The following is a 14457-nucleotide window of genomic DNA, read 5'->3' on the forward strand; positions in this document are numbered from 1 at the left end:
CCTGGATGGTGCCGCTCTGGACACAAAAAACAATCAAAATTATACAAAATCCAACCAAACGAATTCCTTTGTACCAAGAAAGAAACAGGCTGACAACCCGGGAGAGGGCTTTGTCCTCCTGGTGTTGAGTCAGAGAAACAGAGCAATGGAATAAAGAACGGAAGCTCTTCTGTGTCACTAATTCCTATAATCTAAATACAAATGAGAGAGAAGAGGCTGCTCTGTGTGGTCACATTTCATGCAAGACATCAAATGCAAATATCACTATGATTTTAAGGTCCCAGAGCTATTTCCTTTCTTTTTCTTGCAACTGCTCGTTCAGGAAACAGGCGGAACTCGGGGCATTTAGGGGCTCCTGGCTGCTGGTTGCTCCCAGCATGTGTTTCTGAGCCTTGGTGGGGGAAGGAGTGCACCACCCCCAGCTCCTGCTGCTGGAATAACTCCCAGTGTATTCTCAACTTTGGGAATTCGCTCTGCTAGATTTCATGTGACTATTTACATGCTTAATATTAAGCAGATGCTTAGAGGTTCTGCTGACCTGGAGCTGCACAATGACATGAGCTGCTTTACTCAGCGTTTGTTTTCACAAATGCACCTATGCAGACAGGCACTGTTGTACTGGTGTGGCTGTGCTCATATCAGGGTAAATAACGACAGAAACTGCATGCAAAATTCCCCTAATAAAAGCATATATATTAATACACAGATAGGCATGGGAAACAGGTGAAACTGGATCACAGCTGACTGATCACTGCAACACATACTACCAGCAACACATCAAATAAATCTGGGCAGAGAGTTTCCATCAGTGGTATCATACTTAGAGTGCAAACGAGACATTGCTTTTAGTCAGAACAACTTTCAGAGCCATGCACTCACTGTGTGCAGTAACCATCCAGTAATGCAAACACACCAGGGGTGCTGAACGCACTGACGGGATGCAGCACAGTCCCTTCAACTCTCACATTAGGATTCCAAAGTAAGAAAAAAAAGGCTCCTGTGCCAAAAAGACTGATGGGCTTTCATCCAGGCTGCTGGTGGTAAACCTCTGGTTCTGTGCCACTGCTTTCAGTTGCACTACTGAATATTTATTTACAAAGAAGCATGTGAGTACAAAATCTGGCGCTCATCTCCGGGCTCTGAGTGAAACACGGGGACAAGGCAAACCCCCCTTTCACACACGCGGGCTGCCAGCACTGCAGCGGCGGCACCGGAGCCACACAGTCCCGGGGGTCACAAGGTGCCAGAACGGAGGGAAGGGGGAAAAAAAAACCCGCTAGGAGCCGAGGGCAAACACATCCTCAAAAACGCACACCAGAACCCGGCATGTCCCGCTGAAATGAAGCAGCAACCCCCGGCTTGGTACCCGCTGCCTCTCCCTTGAGTGTTCCACAGCTCCCGCAGGCAGCGGGAGCAGCACCCGCCTCAGCCCGGCTCGGCACTGCACAGCCCGGCTCGGCACTGCACAGCCCGGCTCGGCCCGGCTCGGCACTGCTCAGCCCGGCTCGGCACTGCACAGCCCGGCTCAGCCCGGCTCAGCCCGGCTCGGCACTGCACAGCCCGGCTCGGCACTGCACAGTCCGGCTCGGCACTGCACAGTCCGGCTCAGCTCGGCTCGGCACTGCACAGCCCAGCTCGGCACTGCACAGCCCGGCTCAGCCCGGCTCGGCACTGCTCAGCCCGGCTCGGCACTGCACAGCCCGGCTCAGCCCGGCCCGTCTCGTGGCTCACCTGCGCGGATCGTGCACCTCCACCGAGAACTTCTTCTCGCGGAAATAGAGGTTCTCCAGCTGCCTCCATTGGAAGATCTGCAAGGAGAAGAAGGGGATGAGGCGCCTCCGCGCGCTCCCCTGCCCAGCCCTGCCCGCCGCTCGCTCCCGGCGGGAATGCCCCGCTGGGCTCCGCCCCGGCCCCGCGTCCCGCCCGCCGCACCCGCGGGGCAGCCCCGGGGGCGGGCGGCGGCCTCCGTCCCTCCTTCCCTCCCTCCGTCCCTCCCTCCCTGCCTCACTCCCTCCCTTCCTCCTTCCCTCCCTCCCGCCCGCCGGCCCCCGCTGCCCGCGGCGGGCTCGGTGCTCGGGGCAGGCGGAAAGGGCGCCGGTTTCACTTTGCGGGGCCAAACGTGTTGAAGACACATACAAACTCCGGGCAAACCGGGATTCGGCTACGTTTGTCTTGGAGGGCTGGCACCTGGGGTGTTGCATCGGCCTCTGGCACAGCAGACTGTCCCCGCGGTGACGGAGATGGGACCCCCCGCTCCACCCAAGTGCTAATACCCAGCTCTGCTTTTATCCCGCGACCCACGAGCCGAGTGGAGTTTATCTGTCCCTGTGCTGTCGGACTCCTGGTGGCGGTGCCCAAGGCTCCAGGCGCTCCCGGCGGTACAAAACACGGCAATAAGCAGGTCGTATCTCAGCCTCTGTTTTACAGGCTGTACTGCCGGGATATCTCGGAGCAACACTGGGACAAAGCCAACACTACCACCAAGGGGGAAACTGAGGCACGAAGCTTTTCATGGGAGAGAAATGCGGCGTGCCCTCGCCCCTGAGTCAGCCTGGCCAGCCCTGGAAGGCTCTGCTTGCTCCTGGGCAGCGGGGTGCGCTTAGACCCTGTGCCCACACTTGTCCCGTGATATAATGCCCATCTCCCAGGCAGGAGGGCGGACCGAGCTCAGGAGCAGCGCGAAGGACGCGGTGACAGCGAAATAGTGCCAGCCAAACTATCACACCGCCACCACTGCGGGCAGCTCCACCACTGCCTTTTCCTTACCAATGAGTAAGCTAACATCCAAACCAGGATGCCAATCCACAGGGAAGAGGCAGCCTCCATCCCCCTTGACATCTCGGACTTCGGATTCCCTGCATTGCCCCTAGCAGGCAGCAGGGCTGGGGAACGTAGACCCGCTGCTGGGGAGCACAGGCAGCAGCGCTTTCTCTGATTTACACTCCCTCTCCCACTCCAAGCAGCTTCTGTGGAGTTCCTGTCCTACCCCCGAGGAAGGCGCTGGCTCCTGACACGCCGAGATAAGCCTCGGCTGCCAGTGTCAGCGCTCTGGAGATAAGTAAACAGGAGGCGTAATTTGATTTGCACTGATATAGCTGCTGGTGGAGCTGAAATCTCGAGAATAAAACAAACCTCAGAGAGAGGACCCAAAATTTTCTCCTTGCTGGTATTTCAGGGGCAGCAAAATAGAAAATATTTGTTAAAGTTTACAAGTAAGGTTGGGTTTTTTTTCCTCTATTTTTTTTTCTTTCTGTTACAGGGTGCTTCTTGGAAGGAATGGTAGGGATTAAGAAGGGCACTAAGCTACCCCATATTCTAGGGCTGTCCACATTGCCAAGGGGGTAGAGGAAGAAGGGAGCCAGGAGAGATGGGAAGTCTGAAAGGCTGAGTTACATTGTCCTTAGCGGATTATTTTATTCCTCCATTGGAAATATTAATTGCTGCATAAAACTTGTAAACACCACAGAAACACCCATTATTTTACCCACCGAGGGAGGACAGATACAGGGTGAAAGGGTTAAGCCAGGAGCTGAAGTCTGACTCCTCTTTAAGTGCCTGGCTTCAAAGGCATGAGAAGGAAGTTCGGGGCCTAAACTCCCACAGACAACAACTGGGGTCAAGCTGAAAACATCCCCCCATGCTTCCAGATGCCCATCTGCAAGGCGGGGAGGACAAGGCGGCTGTGCTGCACGGCATGTGCACAGGACGTGTCTGGGAGGCGTTCAGACATGTGGAACACATAAGAGTCTAAAAAGCCAGCAGATCACACCCTTCAGAAAATACCCCTCTGTCCCCAGGTCCCCCGTTGTCATTTATGACTAAACTTCGGCGTGGCGCAGAAGGAATTTGAAACTTTCCTGAGCTGCTGGCAGCTGCTCTATTTGGATGCTGTCCTGCCCATCCTCCTCCTCTGTCTCTGCTGGACTGTCCCCTGTGATTGGATCCTTTTCTATTTTACCCTCTCTGCTACCAAATCTCACAGTGCTGTTTGCTAAGGGAAGCTCTGTTTCTCGTTTCTCTTCTATGATTAACTCCAACTGTCCAAACACACAGGGCTCTGGGGAAGCTGTTCAGATGCCCAAATGTAGGCATGGAGTGCCCTTTTCCATGCCCCAGGGTTCCCTGCCTGGCCCCTGGGTGGGAGGGAGCCTGACATAGGTCCGGTGCTGTATCTGCCAGCCCCACGCAGATGTCTTGGATCACCAGCAGTGCCTAAAACAGCATTAGACACCTACGTTTTGGGCACTGGAGCAGCTCCCCAGATTGCTGCATTTTTATATTTAGTTTTGTTGTTTTCCTTGGCAGAAGGAGGCAAATCCAGACTCTTGGGAGGGAGAGGGTGGAAGTGACCCCACAACCTAAGTTTGTGTCTTTTATTCCATAGCTCTGCTCTCCTGAACATACACGTATGTTTTACCATTGTTGTAATTGTGCTCCGTTTGCTCCCCAAGTATTATTCTACAGTGTCCCACTCCTTTTTCCCACATTGATCTGAGAGGTCTTCCTATAGAAAAGGAATCCAATCTGCAAAAATGTGAATACCTACAAGAAAGTATCCACTTTCCTGTTAGCTGATCACAATCCCTCCAGAGAAACAAAGCTGAAGGTGCCCCTTCAGCCAGACCTCATAATGTAAGCAAGCTGTTCACCAATTGTCCGCCTTATGTATGGTCTCAAATTTATGTTGTTAATGCAGTGACAGATGCACAAGGTGCCATTAGTAGGTCTTCCTAAATGGAAGCATAATTTTTACCCATCAAGATCCTTTTACCACGCTGGTGCTTGAAACGTTCACTGGGGAATAGAGCCCCAGCAGGGAGCTGGTCGTAATTTCAACAGGATCTTGTGGAAATGCAGTGACAACAGATGCATGCTGGTTTTGGGGCTGGTTTGAATCAAAGCATCCATGTTCATGGCAGGTTTGCCTCTTTCTGCACTGAGGCTGGGTCTGGTTTTGGGTTATTTGGCTTATGATTGTCTTTGGTTAATTTCCTGGGCCGAATCCAATGTCTGCACATGTGGGTGGGACAATTTGTACTGGTTTTACTGGGATTGCATCAGAGGTGCAATGACCATTTGACAAAGAGTACCTCGGCAGGGACTGGGACAGCATCTCCCCAAACACACTGGAAATGGAGCTTAGGAGAAAGTCAATCATTAACACAAGCTTAGAGCACAGTTCCCCTGCCCTTGAGTAGCTGCCGTCACTCAGTGCCCGCGGACAAGGGGACAATTAGCAGTGCTGCCGAGGGCCAAGTCTGTGATGTGGTGGTTTGCCTGCTGGGTTCTCTTCTGAGGTCAGCAGCTCGTTTTGAATCATGCAGCACTGGGCAGCTTTCAGATGGGAACAATTTTTGGTAGTGGCCATCATTACAGGCTGCACATGAGATGATTTAATCTTCAACAGACACTTAAGGAAATATCCATGAGACTGGCTTTTGAGCACAGCTGCACACTCACACATGCATGTGAAAAGGGCTAATAAAATAGGAGAAAATAATTACTCTTATTCCCTCCTCCTCCAAGGGGCCTGTCCCCACCATGATCTCTGTTTTATCATGCCAATGAAACTGGAACCGGCACTATCACTTGAATTTGAAAAACTGCTTATCAACTCGTGAACATTCAAGGGAATAACTGTTCCCCATCAGACCACATGCACTGCTTAAAAAGTGCTGGGGGGGATGGGGAGGCCATGATGGGGAAACCAGTGCCAGAAATGGCTTCTACAAAGCTGGCAGCTTAGAAGAGGAGCAAGGAGAGAGATCTGAGTTGCACAGTGCGCTGTGGAGAATTCAGGTGCAAGGTACAGGAATTTTCTCACTGGAAACCCCTTCCAAGAGGCTGGCAAGCTTGCCAGGCACCAGATGTTTGTGACTAGTTACAAAGAGCTGCAGTGAAAACCCTTCAGACTCAATCTTCTTTTGTGAGCACACTTGTGGTTTGCTGGCTGGTCCGTAATTAAGCTGAGCCTGGAGGAGAGGGGGCCCAGGGATCTGAATCCATTTCAGCCATGTGTTTCTGAAGGATTTTTTACCATTTTTATTGACCATGCTGGTACTAAGGAGTTTGCACATGCCAGGAGGTAGGGCCAGCGTCAGAGTACTTGAAAAATGCTGGAGGTTCCTGATAAAGAAGGGAATGTTTTTTGTGAATGAAATATCAGGAATTGCTTCTGGCTTGGTCACCCATGGCCTGGGTGACCTGGACTTTTGGAGAGCTGTGGGGACCTGAGTTAGTGCTAGGCACTGGGCTGTGCTCTGTCCCTTTGTGCTCAGGGAGCCTTGCCAGAGTATTCAGTGGAAGTACTGTGCCATTTATTTGGGAACCCCTGGCAGTAATGAGGCTGTTGCTTGCTCTGTGTTGCCCTTCAGCTCAGGCACAGGACAGAGGGGGTTGCTGAAGGCAGCACTGGAGGTAGGTACCCAGTGCTCTCTGGATTATGGCACTTAGAGAAACATGTCCAAATGGTACCTTCTGGAATAATTCCAAATGCTGAGGCTGGGGTATGGGGTTCCTGATAGTGTTTTCTGCCTGCTGTGCCCAGAAGAGCCAGACTTGGTACTGAACTGGGGAACATGCACTATGGCTGGGCACGCTGTGGGGACACAGTGTGAGCCATTTTGCATTTGGTCTCCTAAGAAACAAATATAAATGCCCAGAAGTCTAATTTTTCTTTCTGTTTTCTGTGTGCTGAATCACCTGAGATGAGGCACAAGCTGAATGCACACACTCTCAAGGGTTCCAGATAGCATTCTTGGTGGCTGTTCAGAATCAAATCATCTGCAGAAATCTATGGAAGATCTACCTGCTGTTAGCTCTGTTTTATGACCCAAAGGAGACTTACAAAGAAGATGGAGACAGACTTTGCTCAGAGGTGCCCAGTGAAAGTATAAGAGGCAATAGACTCAGGCTGCAGGGTTGCAACAAGGGAAATTATTAGAAGATATATAAATTAAAACCCCAAGTCCCAAAACAATCAAGGCAAGTGGTCAAACACTAGGGCCATGAGTAACCAGATCAGACTCTGAGGGTGGCCTAACTTTTAGCAGGAGGTTGGACTAGAGACTTCCAGAGGCCTTTCTGACCCATATTTTTCTTTGATTCTAAAGAGCTAATAAATGACCAACTGTAATTGCTGTTGGACTTGCTGACCTATACGGCACCTCCCAGTCCTTCAAGTCTTAACACTTCCTAGATGATTAATGCCTTGTTAAATCACTCTATGCAGAAGGAACAATCATCTCTCCAAATGCATGGACTACCACCCAGACTGGATGCTCTGAATGGCTTCTAGGAAAGGCAGAGAAATAATGTGGAACATTTCTAACAGCCCCAATGCAACCCCTTCCCTTGCCTACACTACAGGCAAGAGCCAGCTCTGGATGACATCCCAATACTAAAACTGGTATTAAACAATGGAACTAAAACAATGACAGTATTTTCACATAGCTTGCATGAGTGAAGCTACAAACTCCCAAGTCTTTCGTCCTGCAGTTTAAAGACAAAACAAACATAACAAAAAAAAATTCCTCCTTGGAAATGTAATTTCCTCCACTGAACAAACCAGCAAGCTAAATTCTAGGGGCTGAGTTATGCAGGAGGTCAGAGTGGAGGTTGTGAGCAGTCCCTTTTTGGCCTTAAACTCCATGGAAATCACAGCTCCAGTGAAGTCAATGGCAGTTTTGTCCCAGTGATTTCAGTGGGGCCATGGTTTCCGGGCATGGATTTGTGTTCTGCCTCAAGCCAACCCTGCTCCCATCAATCATACCTCTGTCAAACTAGTTAGAGTGAAGGAGGAAGGACTTGGTCCAGGCAGAACAGCACCATCTTAGCTCAAACAAATGGGCTCTTGTTTCAGGGACAGATTTACCAAGAGATTTCCGTGGGCTGTCACCTGTGAAATAGTGTGACCCACTGCTGAGGGTGCCCCTGGGTCATGAGATGGGGATGCCACTGCACCATAACTTAGACCTCCATCCTGCCACACTTCCATTCATTCCTTTATTTTTATTAGTTCCTTTATTTTTATTAGTTTGGGGTATTTTTTTTCTTTCACTTCTCAAAACAAGAAAAAAAAAAAAGACTTCCTGAGTGATTTGATGTGGGAAAAGCCCTACCAATGATCTTCCCAGAGGCTTGCCGTCCCCCCTTCCCTCATGGAATGAGAGAATGGCTTGGCTAAGAGGGACTTACAGTGGTCTGTCAGCAATCCCAGCTCACTATCTAATTACTTCTTTGCCTCAGGCTTCAGGCCTTTTTTTGCCAAACAAACAATTTCTGGTCCAATTTGAGATCCCTTTTGCTGTGTGCTGTTTTTGTGGGACCACACCACCCCAGCAAACATTTCTGGCTTGACCAAACACAAATTGCATCTGGGTCTATATAATAACCACTCTGCATTCATTTCCATTATGGAAACACAATTCCCTATTAAATTTCAAAGTGGCTTATTGGCTCAGAGAGACAGCAGAGCATCAGATCACAGAGGGAAGAGCTGCTATTTGGACAAAGCATTATTTGTCTAAATAAATGCGACTTGATATTTGTGTCTGTAACTCTATACAGACTGGGAGATTAGACTTTGACTTTATCTACTACCAAATCCACTTTCACTGCACATATATATTTGGTAGCTGCTGTTAGATTGTGCATTGCTGTCACCATGCTGTGTGTGTCTAAATCAACAGATCTACAAAGAACCTTTTTTCTCTGATTGGTTTAAGTTAAACTTTCTCCCTTTTATTCTCTGAAAGGACATCAAAGTGACTGGATCTTTCTGCATTGAAGAGCTCTCTCCTTTCTGGCACAATATACACCATTTATTAGATAAAGGATGCCCAGTCTGTAGCCTGTGATTCAGTTGTGGCACCCTAGATGGATTTAGGCTGCTCACAAACCATTACTGCTACTCCCTCTCCTAAAGACCCTCATGTCTTCTCCAGTGGCTTGGCTAAAGTACCTCAGTCTTGGACCCAAAATTCAGGAATCACCATTCCCATCCCATGCTGCTGTGGCAATGCACAGTAGTTTGTGTGGCTGAAAATACTCCTGTGGTGCTGGGTGTCTGCACAGGGGGTGCCATGGCAGCAGCAATCCCACTCTCATGGTGATGGCTGCAGTGAGCCTTCCGAGCCTCCTGCCCAGACACTGACCAAAGGTACCTCATAGTCACAACCACTGAGTAATGGGACCCCTGCCTGGATTCATCTGATGATAAAAGTGCCCAGGCCTTTGGAGCAGCCCTGGTGAGCTAAGAGACAGCATCTGAGCAGGGTGGGGTGTGGAGGAGCCTGCTACCACTTCAGAGCCAAACATAAGTGCTCAAGGAGGTTTCAATCTCTCTCCAGATCTCCACCCTAACTCCAGGGCTCTGAGGTCCAATTTGTTTCACTTTGTGCTGTTGGAGTGATTTGTCTTTGCATCTGGTTGAATTTCCTGCTGTGTGCTGCAGAATCATTTAAGACTTGGCTGCTGCTTTTACACAGAATTACTCTTTAAGACCTGAATACGACAAAGGACTTAGAGAAGGGAGCTTTATTTTGATGGGACTACTCCTATATTTAATGGTAGCCATGGTCTTGACTTGGCTAGATCATTGGATGAACGTCATGCTCTAGCCTTTCTGAATGTAAATTTTCACAAAAAAACCCTGGGAACTATATTTGTAATGGTACCACCACAGCACACTAAACCACCAGAATAGTGCTGGTTTCTTTATAAAGCAGCAGTGCCTAAGACTGTGTATTAATGTTTGCAAGCATTGTAGTTGATAAAACTATTTATTTACCTACATAATGGAAATTGAGCATGACTATTGTATGATTCTAAAAAGTTCATGACAATCTACTCACCTATCTGAAATCAACCCTGTTTGGGAGACACACCAAAGCAAATTTTTACCAATGTTTATGAGAAAAAAGTGGGGATGATGACCTTATACCCAACTGTTAATTCATTCTAGTTCAAGCATGACAAATTCCATGCAGTTGAACTCAACTTGTTCTAAGCTGTGAAGCTCTTGTCTCTCTCCACAAAGTTACTGTGTAGGGTAATGGCTGTTTCTTTCTCTGGCTGCAGTGATTTATGCAGCCTGTATCCATATCCAGCTCCTACAGCTTTGCTGTAGGATACTGATTGTGGGTCAGATGGTGAATGGGATTGGGAACTGATCGAGGTTAAGAGTGACCACTTTTTATGGCTGGGTGGTGCTAAGCCAGTCAATCCCTTCTCTGGAGCAGTTTCCTTCCCAACTGCACAGCTACACCAGGATGGCTGAGGAGGGGGCCCAGGGGAGGAAGTGAGCAGTGGGGGCAGGATTGTGATGGGGGAGGAGAGTGCTGAAGGCCACTTCAGCTGATACTGCTGCCAAAAAAAATGTTCACTGAATCACAGCCCAGTGGCATGTCCAGCCAAATCCTGTGGAAGTTCTCAGTGTCAGGGACATAATCCTGCTTTCCAGCCCAGTGTGCTTTGATGTCATTTATTGAGCTCCCAGTGTGTTTGGCAGCTCTTTGGCACAGTGGTAAGGCATGGAGTAGTGAGTGCTGAAAGGGGAAGTGCCTGGTGCTGGATGGTAGAAACCCCAAACTGAGGCAGACAGCAGCAAAAAAGGTGCTGGTGTACATTTCACATGGTCTCCTGTTCTATGGGGATGGAATAGGGCATTTCTGCAGGGAAAGGCTTTAAACTGTGCCTGCTTTTCAGTGTTTGAAGGAACCTGGGTATTATGTTTTAAGGAAAGAAATTGGGTGAGCAACTCTATGGTAAGGAACCTTGCTTTGTATATGTCTCCCTCCTTCCATGCTCCACATTTCCAAATACTAAACCAAGACTGAATTACTGCACTATAAAAGGAGTTGAACCCACTGTGACCTGAAGACTGGTTCAGTTTACAGCCAAGTCCATAACCCAAGAAGCACAAGGGATCAGCAAGGGGAAGAGAAATGAAAGCACAGAGCAGAAGGAGTCAGCAGGTAGTCCTTAACAGCCTGCTAATCACAGTGAATAATTTATTACAGCAGTGCCACTGAGACTCCGTGAGCTTTTAAACCAGTATTTCCTGGAAATGGTTTCTGCCCATTTTTTATCATTTGTAAATTTGAAATCTTTTATCTCTGTCTGCAATGCAAAGGTGTTTGCAAAGGTCCTAGGAAATGGTGAGGAGCCCAATGAAACACGAGTCCAATACATTTTCTGACCTCACTTGATTCTGGATGCCCTAGAGAAAGTCCAGCCTGTTCTGAATACATCCTGTGGCTCAGCAGCATGCCAGTGAGAGGAGTGAGACACATGCTCCATACCTCTGACAACAGAAACCAACTTGGTGTCAAATCAAACACCCTCCTTGAACATGAGGATTTATAACCCCTCCCAAAATCCTCTTTGAAAATAACCAACACAATGTCAAAACCCTGGATGGAAGGTCACACTTTTAGTGCTATCTTCAATCCTTCTGACATCTTGGCCTCTATTATATGTATCATGTGGCAAGGAGCTGTGCAAGTGAATTGGGCTCCCTGTAACTACTCTGAATTTCAAGTTTCTTTTGCCTTTTTGACTCTCCCTATGTTCTATGATCAGTTAGGACAGAGAGCAATTTGTCAGCTTTCTCCTCCTCATCATTCACTACTTTCTGTACATTTCACATCAATCCTTTATGTTTTTTTAGGTTACTGGTCTGTCATTCCTTCACCACAGGAAGCACAAGTTTAACCACTCCATCAATGCAATTACTGACTTGACAATGCTTCATTATGCCCTAAAGCAGAGAGGATCTATTTGTTCTGCAATAAAGCAGCTCTTAATTAGGCTATTGCTCCTCCTGTGTAAATATCTCATTTTGCCTCTGGAATTGGGAAAAGTTCACTCTATCTCTTGTTGTTTGGAAAAAGCCAAGTGGCACTGGACAGCAATCTTTCACTTTCTGGACACAATTAATGTGCTGATTACTTTGCTAATGCTTTTGACAAGCACGTGATTTTTCTCTGATCAGACACTTAAAACTGCTGAATTTACTTGTGCTCTGCATTGCTTGGTAGGATGGGTCCAACTCCCCTCTTGTTTTTCCATGTTTAAATGGAAAGTCAACCCAACTTTTGCTTTGGATTCATGATGACACTACAAACTAAAAATCAAATTCTTTGACATGAGAACCCAAAGACTGTTGCATAGACTTATGGAAAGTGACAGAGCATTCTCACAGCATGCTTCATTTAATCTCACAGAAAGGGTAATGCTGAGAAGAAATGGCAGAAACTGGTAGCTGTCACAAGGAAGTTTTTTGTGAAGTTACATAATGGCTGAATTTTATGATGCCTGACATTTTATCTTATTTCTAAAAACCTTTATTCCTTTTGGGTTCTCTTCAGTAACCAGATAATGTAAGCAGTGATAATGTTTATGAGTCTGAGAAAAAAGGCACTTTAGGTTTCATTGCCACTAGCTTTCTATAGAAGAAAATGAGATAACACTATATAGACGTACCTATTACAAAGCAACTAAATATTACCAGACTCTCCTTTAAGGTAATTTTATTTTTGGTGATAAGTTAAACATTTTCTCTGTCTTTTTATCTGACATAGGGAAGTCCTTTGGCTGACTTTGTTAATCATTCACTCTTCAGCTTGTAGTTAATTGTTTACTAACTGTTAAGCTGTTTGCACTAAAAAATGCCTTTGGGCTCTTAAATCAGTGGGAATATCTCACTAGAACAACAGAGATATGCCTGGTGCTACTGCTTGGGTGTGCAGATCTCACAGCTCCAGGCTACACTGCAGCTCTTTGTGTACAGGCTCTGGGGATGGAGTGGAGTCACATCCCTGTGTGCTGGTGAAAATGGACACACACCACTCACAGACAAATGCTCACATAGGGCTGCTGCAGTGCCTTGGCTTTCTTTCCAGTTGCTCTGAAATTCAAGCAAAAAACCCTCCAATGACCCTACATTGAAAATGATGGGTTTGGTCTTTTCACAAGAAAGCATTTGTAGAAGCTACGTTTAACATAGAGGGAAATGGATTCTGTCCACTCTGGAAGCTGTGAGCTGCTCCTACACCAATGTCACTGGTTCTGCAAGCCCAGCATCCAGAATTTCTCAATATATGCTGGCAGGACAGCAGCCTTTTTCCACAATTGATACTCCTTTCTTCTTGATCAGCTGGAGTGTTGGATTTTGTGTAGCATACCAAAACTTTTGCAATTATTTTGTACCCAAGAATGAACAGCCAGCAGATTATAACTCATAAGGACCAAATTTGCACTACAACAGGCAACATTCAAGTGGAAACCTTTGACAGGGCGTGCTGAGTCTGTGAGCTAGCCCTCAACAGACAGAAGAAAAAGGATGACTCTCAAAGTGATGGCTTTGGGTAGATTCAGGGCTTGCACAAAATTCAAGTATAGACAGGAAGGAACATAAAAATAGAAACACAGAGACACATTAGTCTCTGCAGTCTAGGTACAACTGCATTCCAGTTTAATAGGCCTGCATTCCCATCTGAACCACCCAGGACTAGGTGCCAGATACCCATCTCAGCTGCATCCCCAGTAATGCTGGAGAACTCGGTGCCTGAGTGAGAACAGTGCAAGCAGGATGAGGTTCTGGCCCTGTGTCAGCCTAAATTCCCCTCTCCAGTCTCATCTAACTTGCTGACAAACCTGGTTAGTTTTCTAGAGACACATGGCTGATTTACTCCAGCAATTTAATGAAATCATGGTTTTGAGTGACTGCTAATGGGATCGCCGGAGATAGGTTCAGCTGCTTAGTGTTGTTACAATTTTACTCGCAAGCACAAGAAACATGGAAATCTATCTAGGATGACATATAGGAAAACATTACAATCTCCCTCATAAGACAAGCAAGGTTTTTATATGCACTTAATATAAATGTCTTGATTTCAGCTGGTTTCTTGCTAAAATTTTCTGCTTGTGTTTTTTCCAGGGAGACTTATTTTTACATTGTAAGTTTTCAATTTGTTTCTGGCATCGGCAGTGTGCAGGAACAAAATATTAAAGATCAGAAAAGCCATAATCTCTTTCCCCCTCCCCCACTAATTTTACCTTGCAGAAAGTTCAGTAAAGTTTACCCCTCCCATTTGCTCAGCAAAGACTTGAACCAGCACATGCTGGTGTAGTGAAATGAATCAGATACTGTGGCAGGCTGCTCCCAGATACCAGGGTTATCAAGTGCAATTTTACAATCTAATTAGCAAGAGGATTAAACACTATGCCTCACTGAGGCAGTTGATCTGCTCTTGCCAGAGGGGTTTTACCACCTGTGTAGGGTAAGAAGTCTTTCTACCTACTCCACAGAAGGTAAAATCACTCCATGGAGAAATAATGAAGCCTCAGCCACCCTGTCCAAGTCCCATCCATGATTTAGGCAGTTCATTTTGGAATAGCTCTGCCAACAGATGGGGTTTGCAAGCATCATGTAGCAGAGAAATGCTCATCTAG

The 14457-nt window shown here is 47.2% G+C and overlaps 1 protein-coding gene across 9 annotated transcripts in view; it reads right to left on the reverse strand.

The window, feature by feature from the left end:
* Positions 1-14457, reverse strand: part of FRMD4A (FERM domain containing 4A) — a 356537-nt gene that overhangs the window by 37353 nt on the left and 304727 nt on the right. For all 9 annotated transcript variants that reach the window (XM_064421808.1, XM_064421806.1, XM_064421809.1 and 6 more), the window contains one exon: positions 1732-1808. In XM_064421808.1, coding sequence (XP_064277878.1) covers positions 1732-1808 — 77 coding nt within the window. The remainder of the gene's footprint in view (positions 1-1731; positions 1809-14457) is intronic.

Source organism: Passer domesticus, chromosome 5 (assembly GCF_036417665.1).
Source record: "Passer domesticus isolate bPasDom1 chromosome 5, bPasDom1.hap1, whole genome shotgun sequence".
In the NCBI taxonomy this organism is placed as follows: domain Eukaryota; kingdom Metazoa; phylum Chordata; class Aves; order Passeriformes; family Passeridae; genus Passer; species Passer domesticus.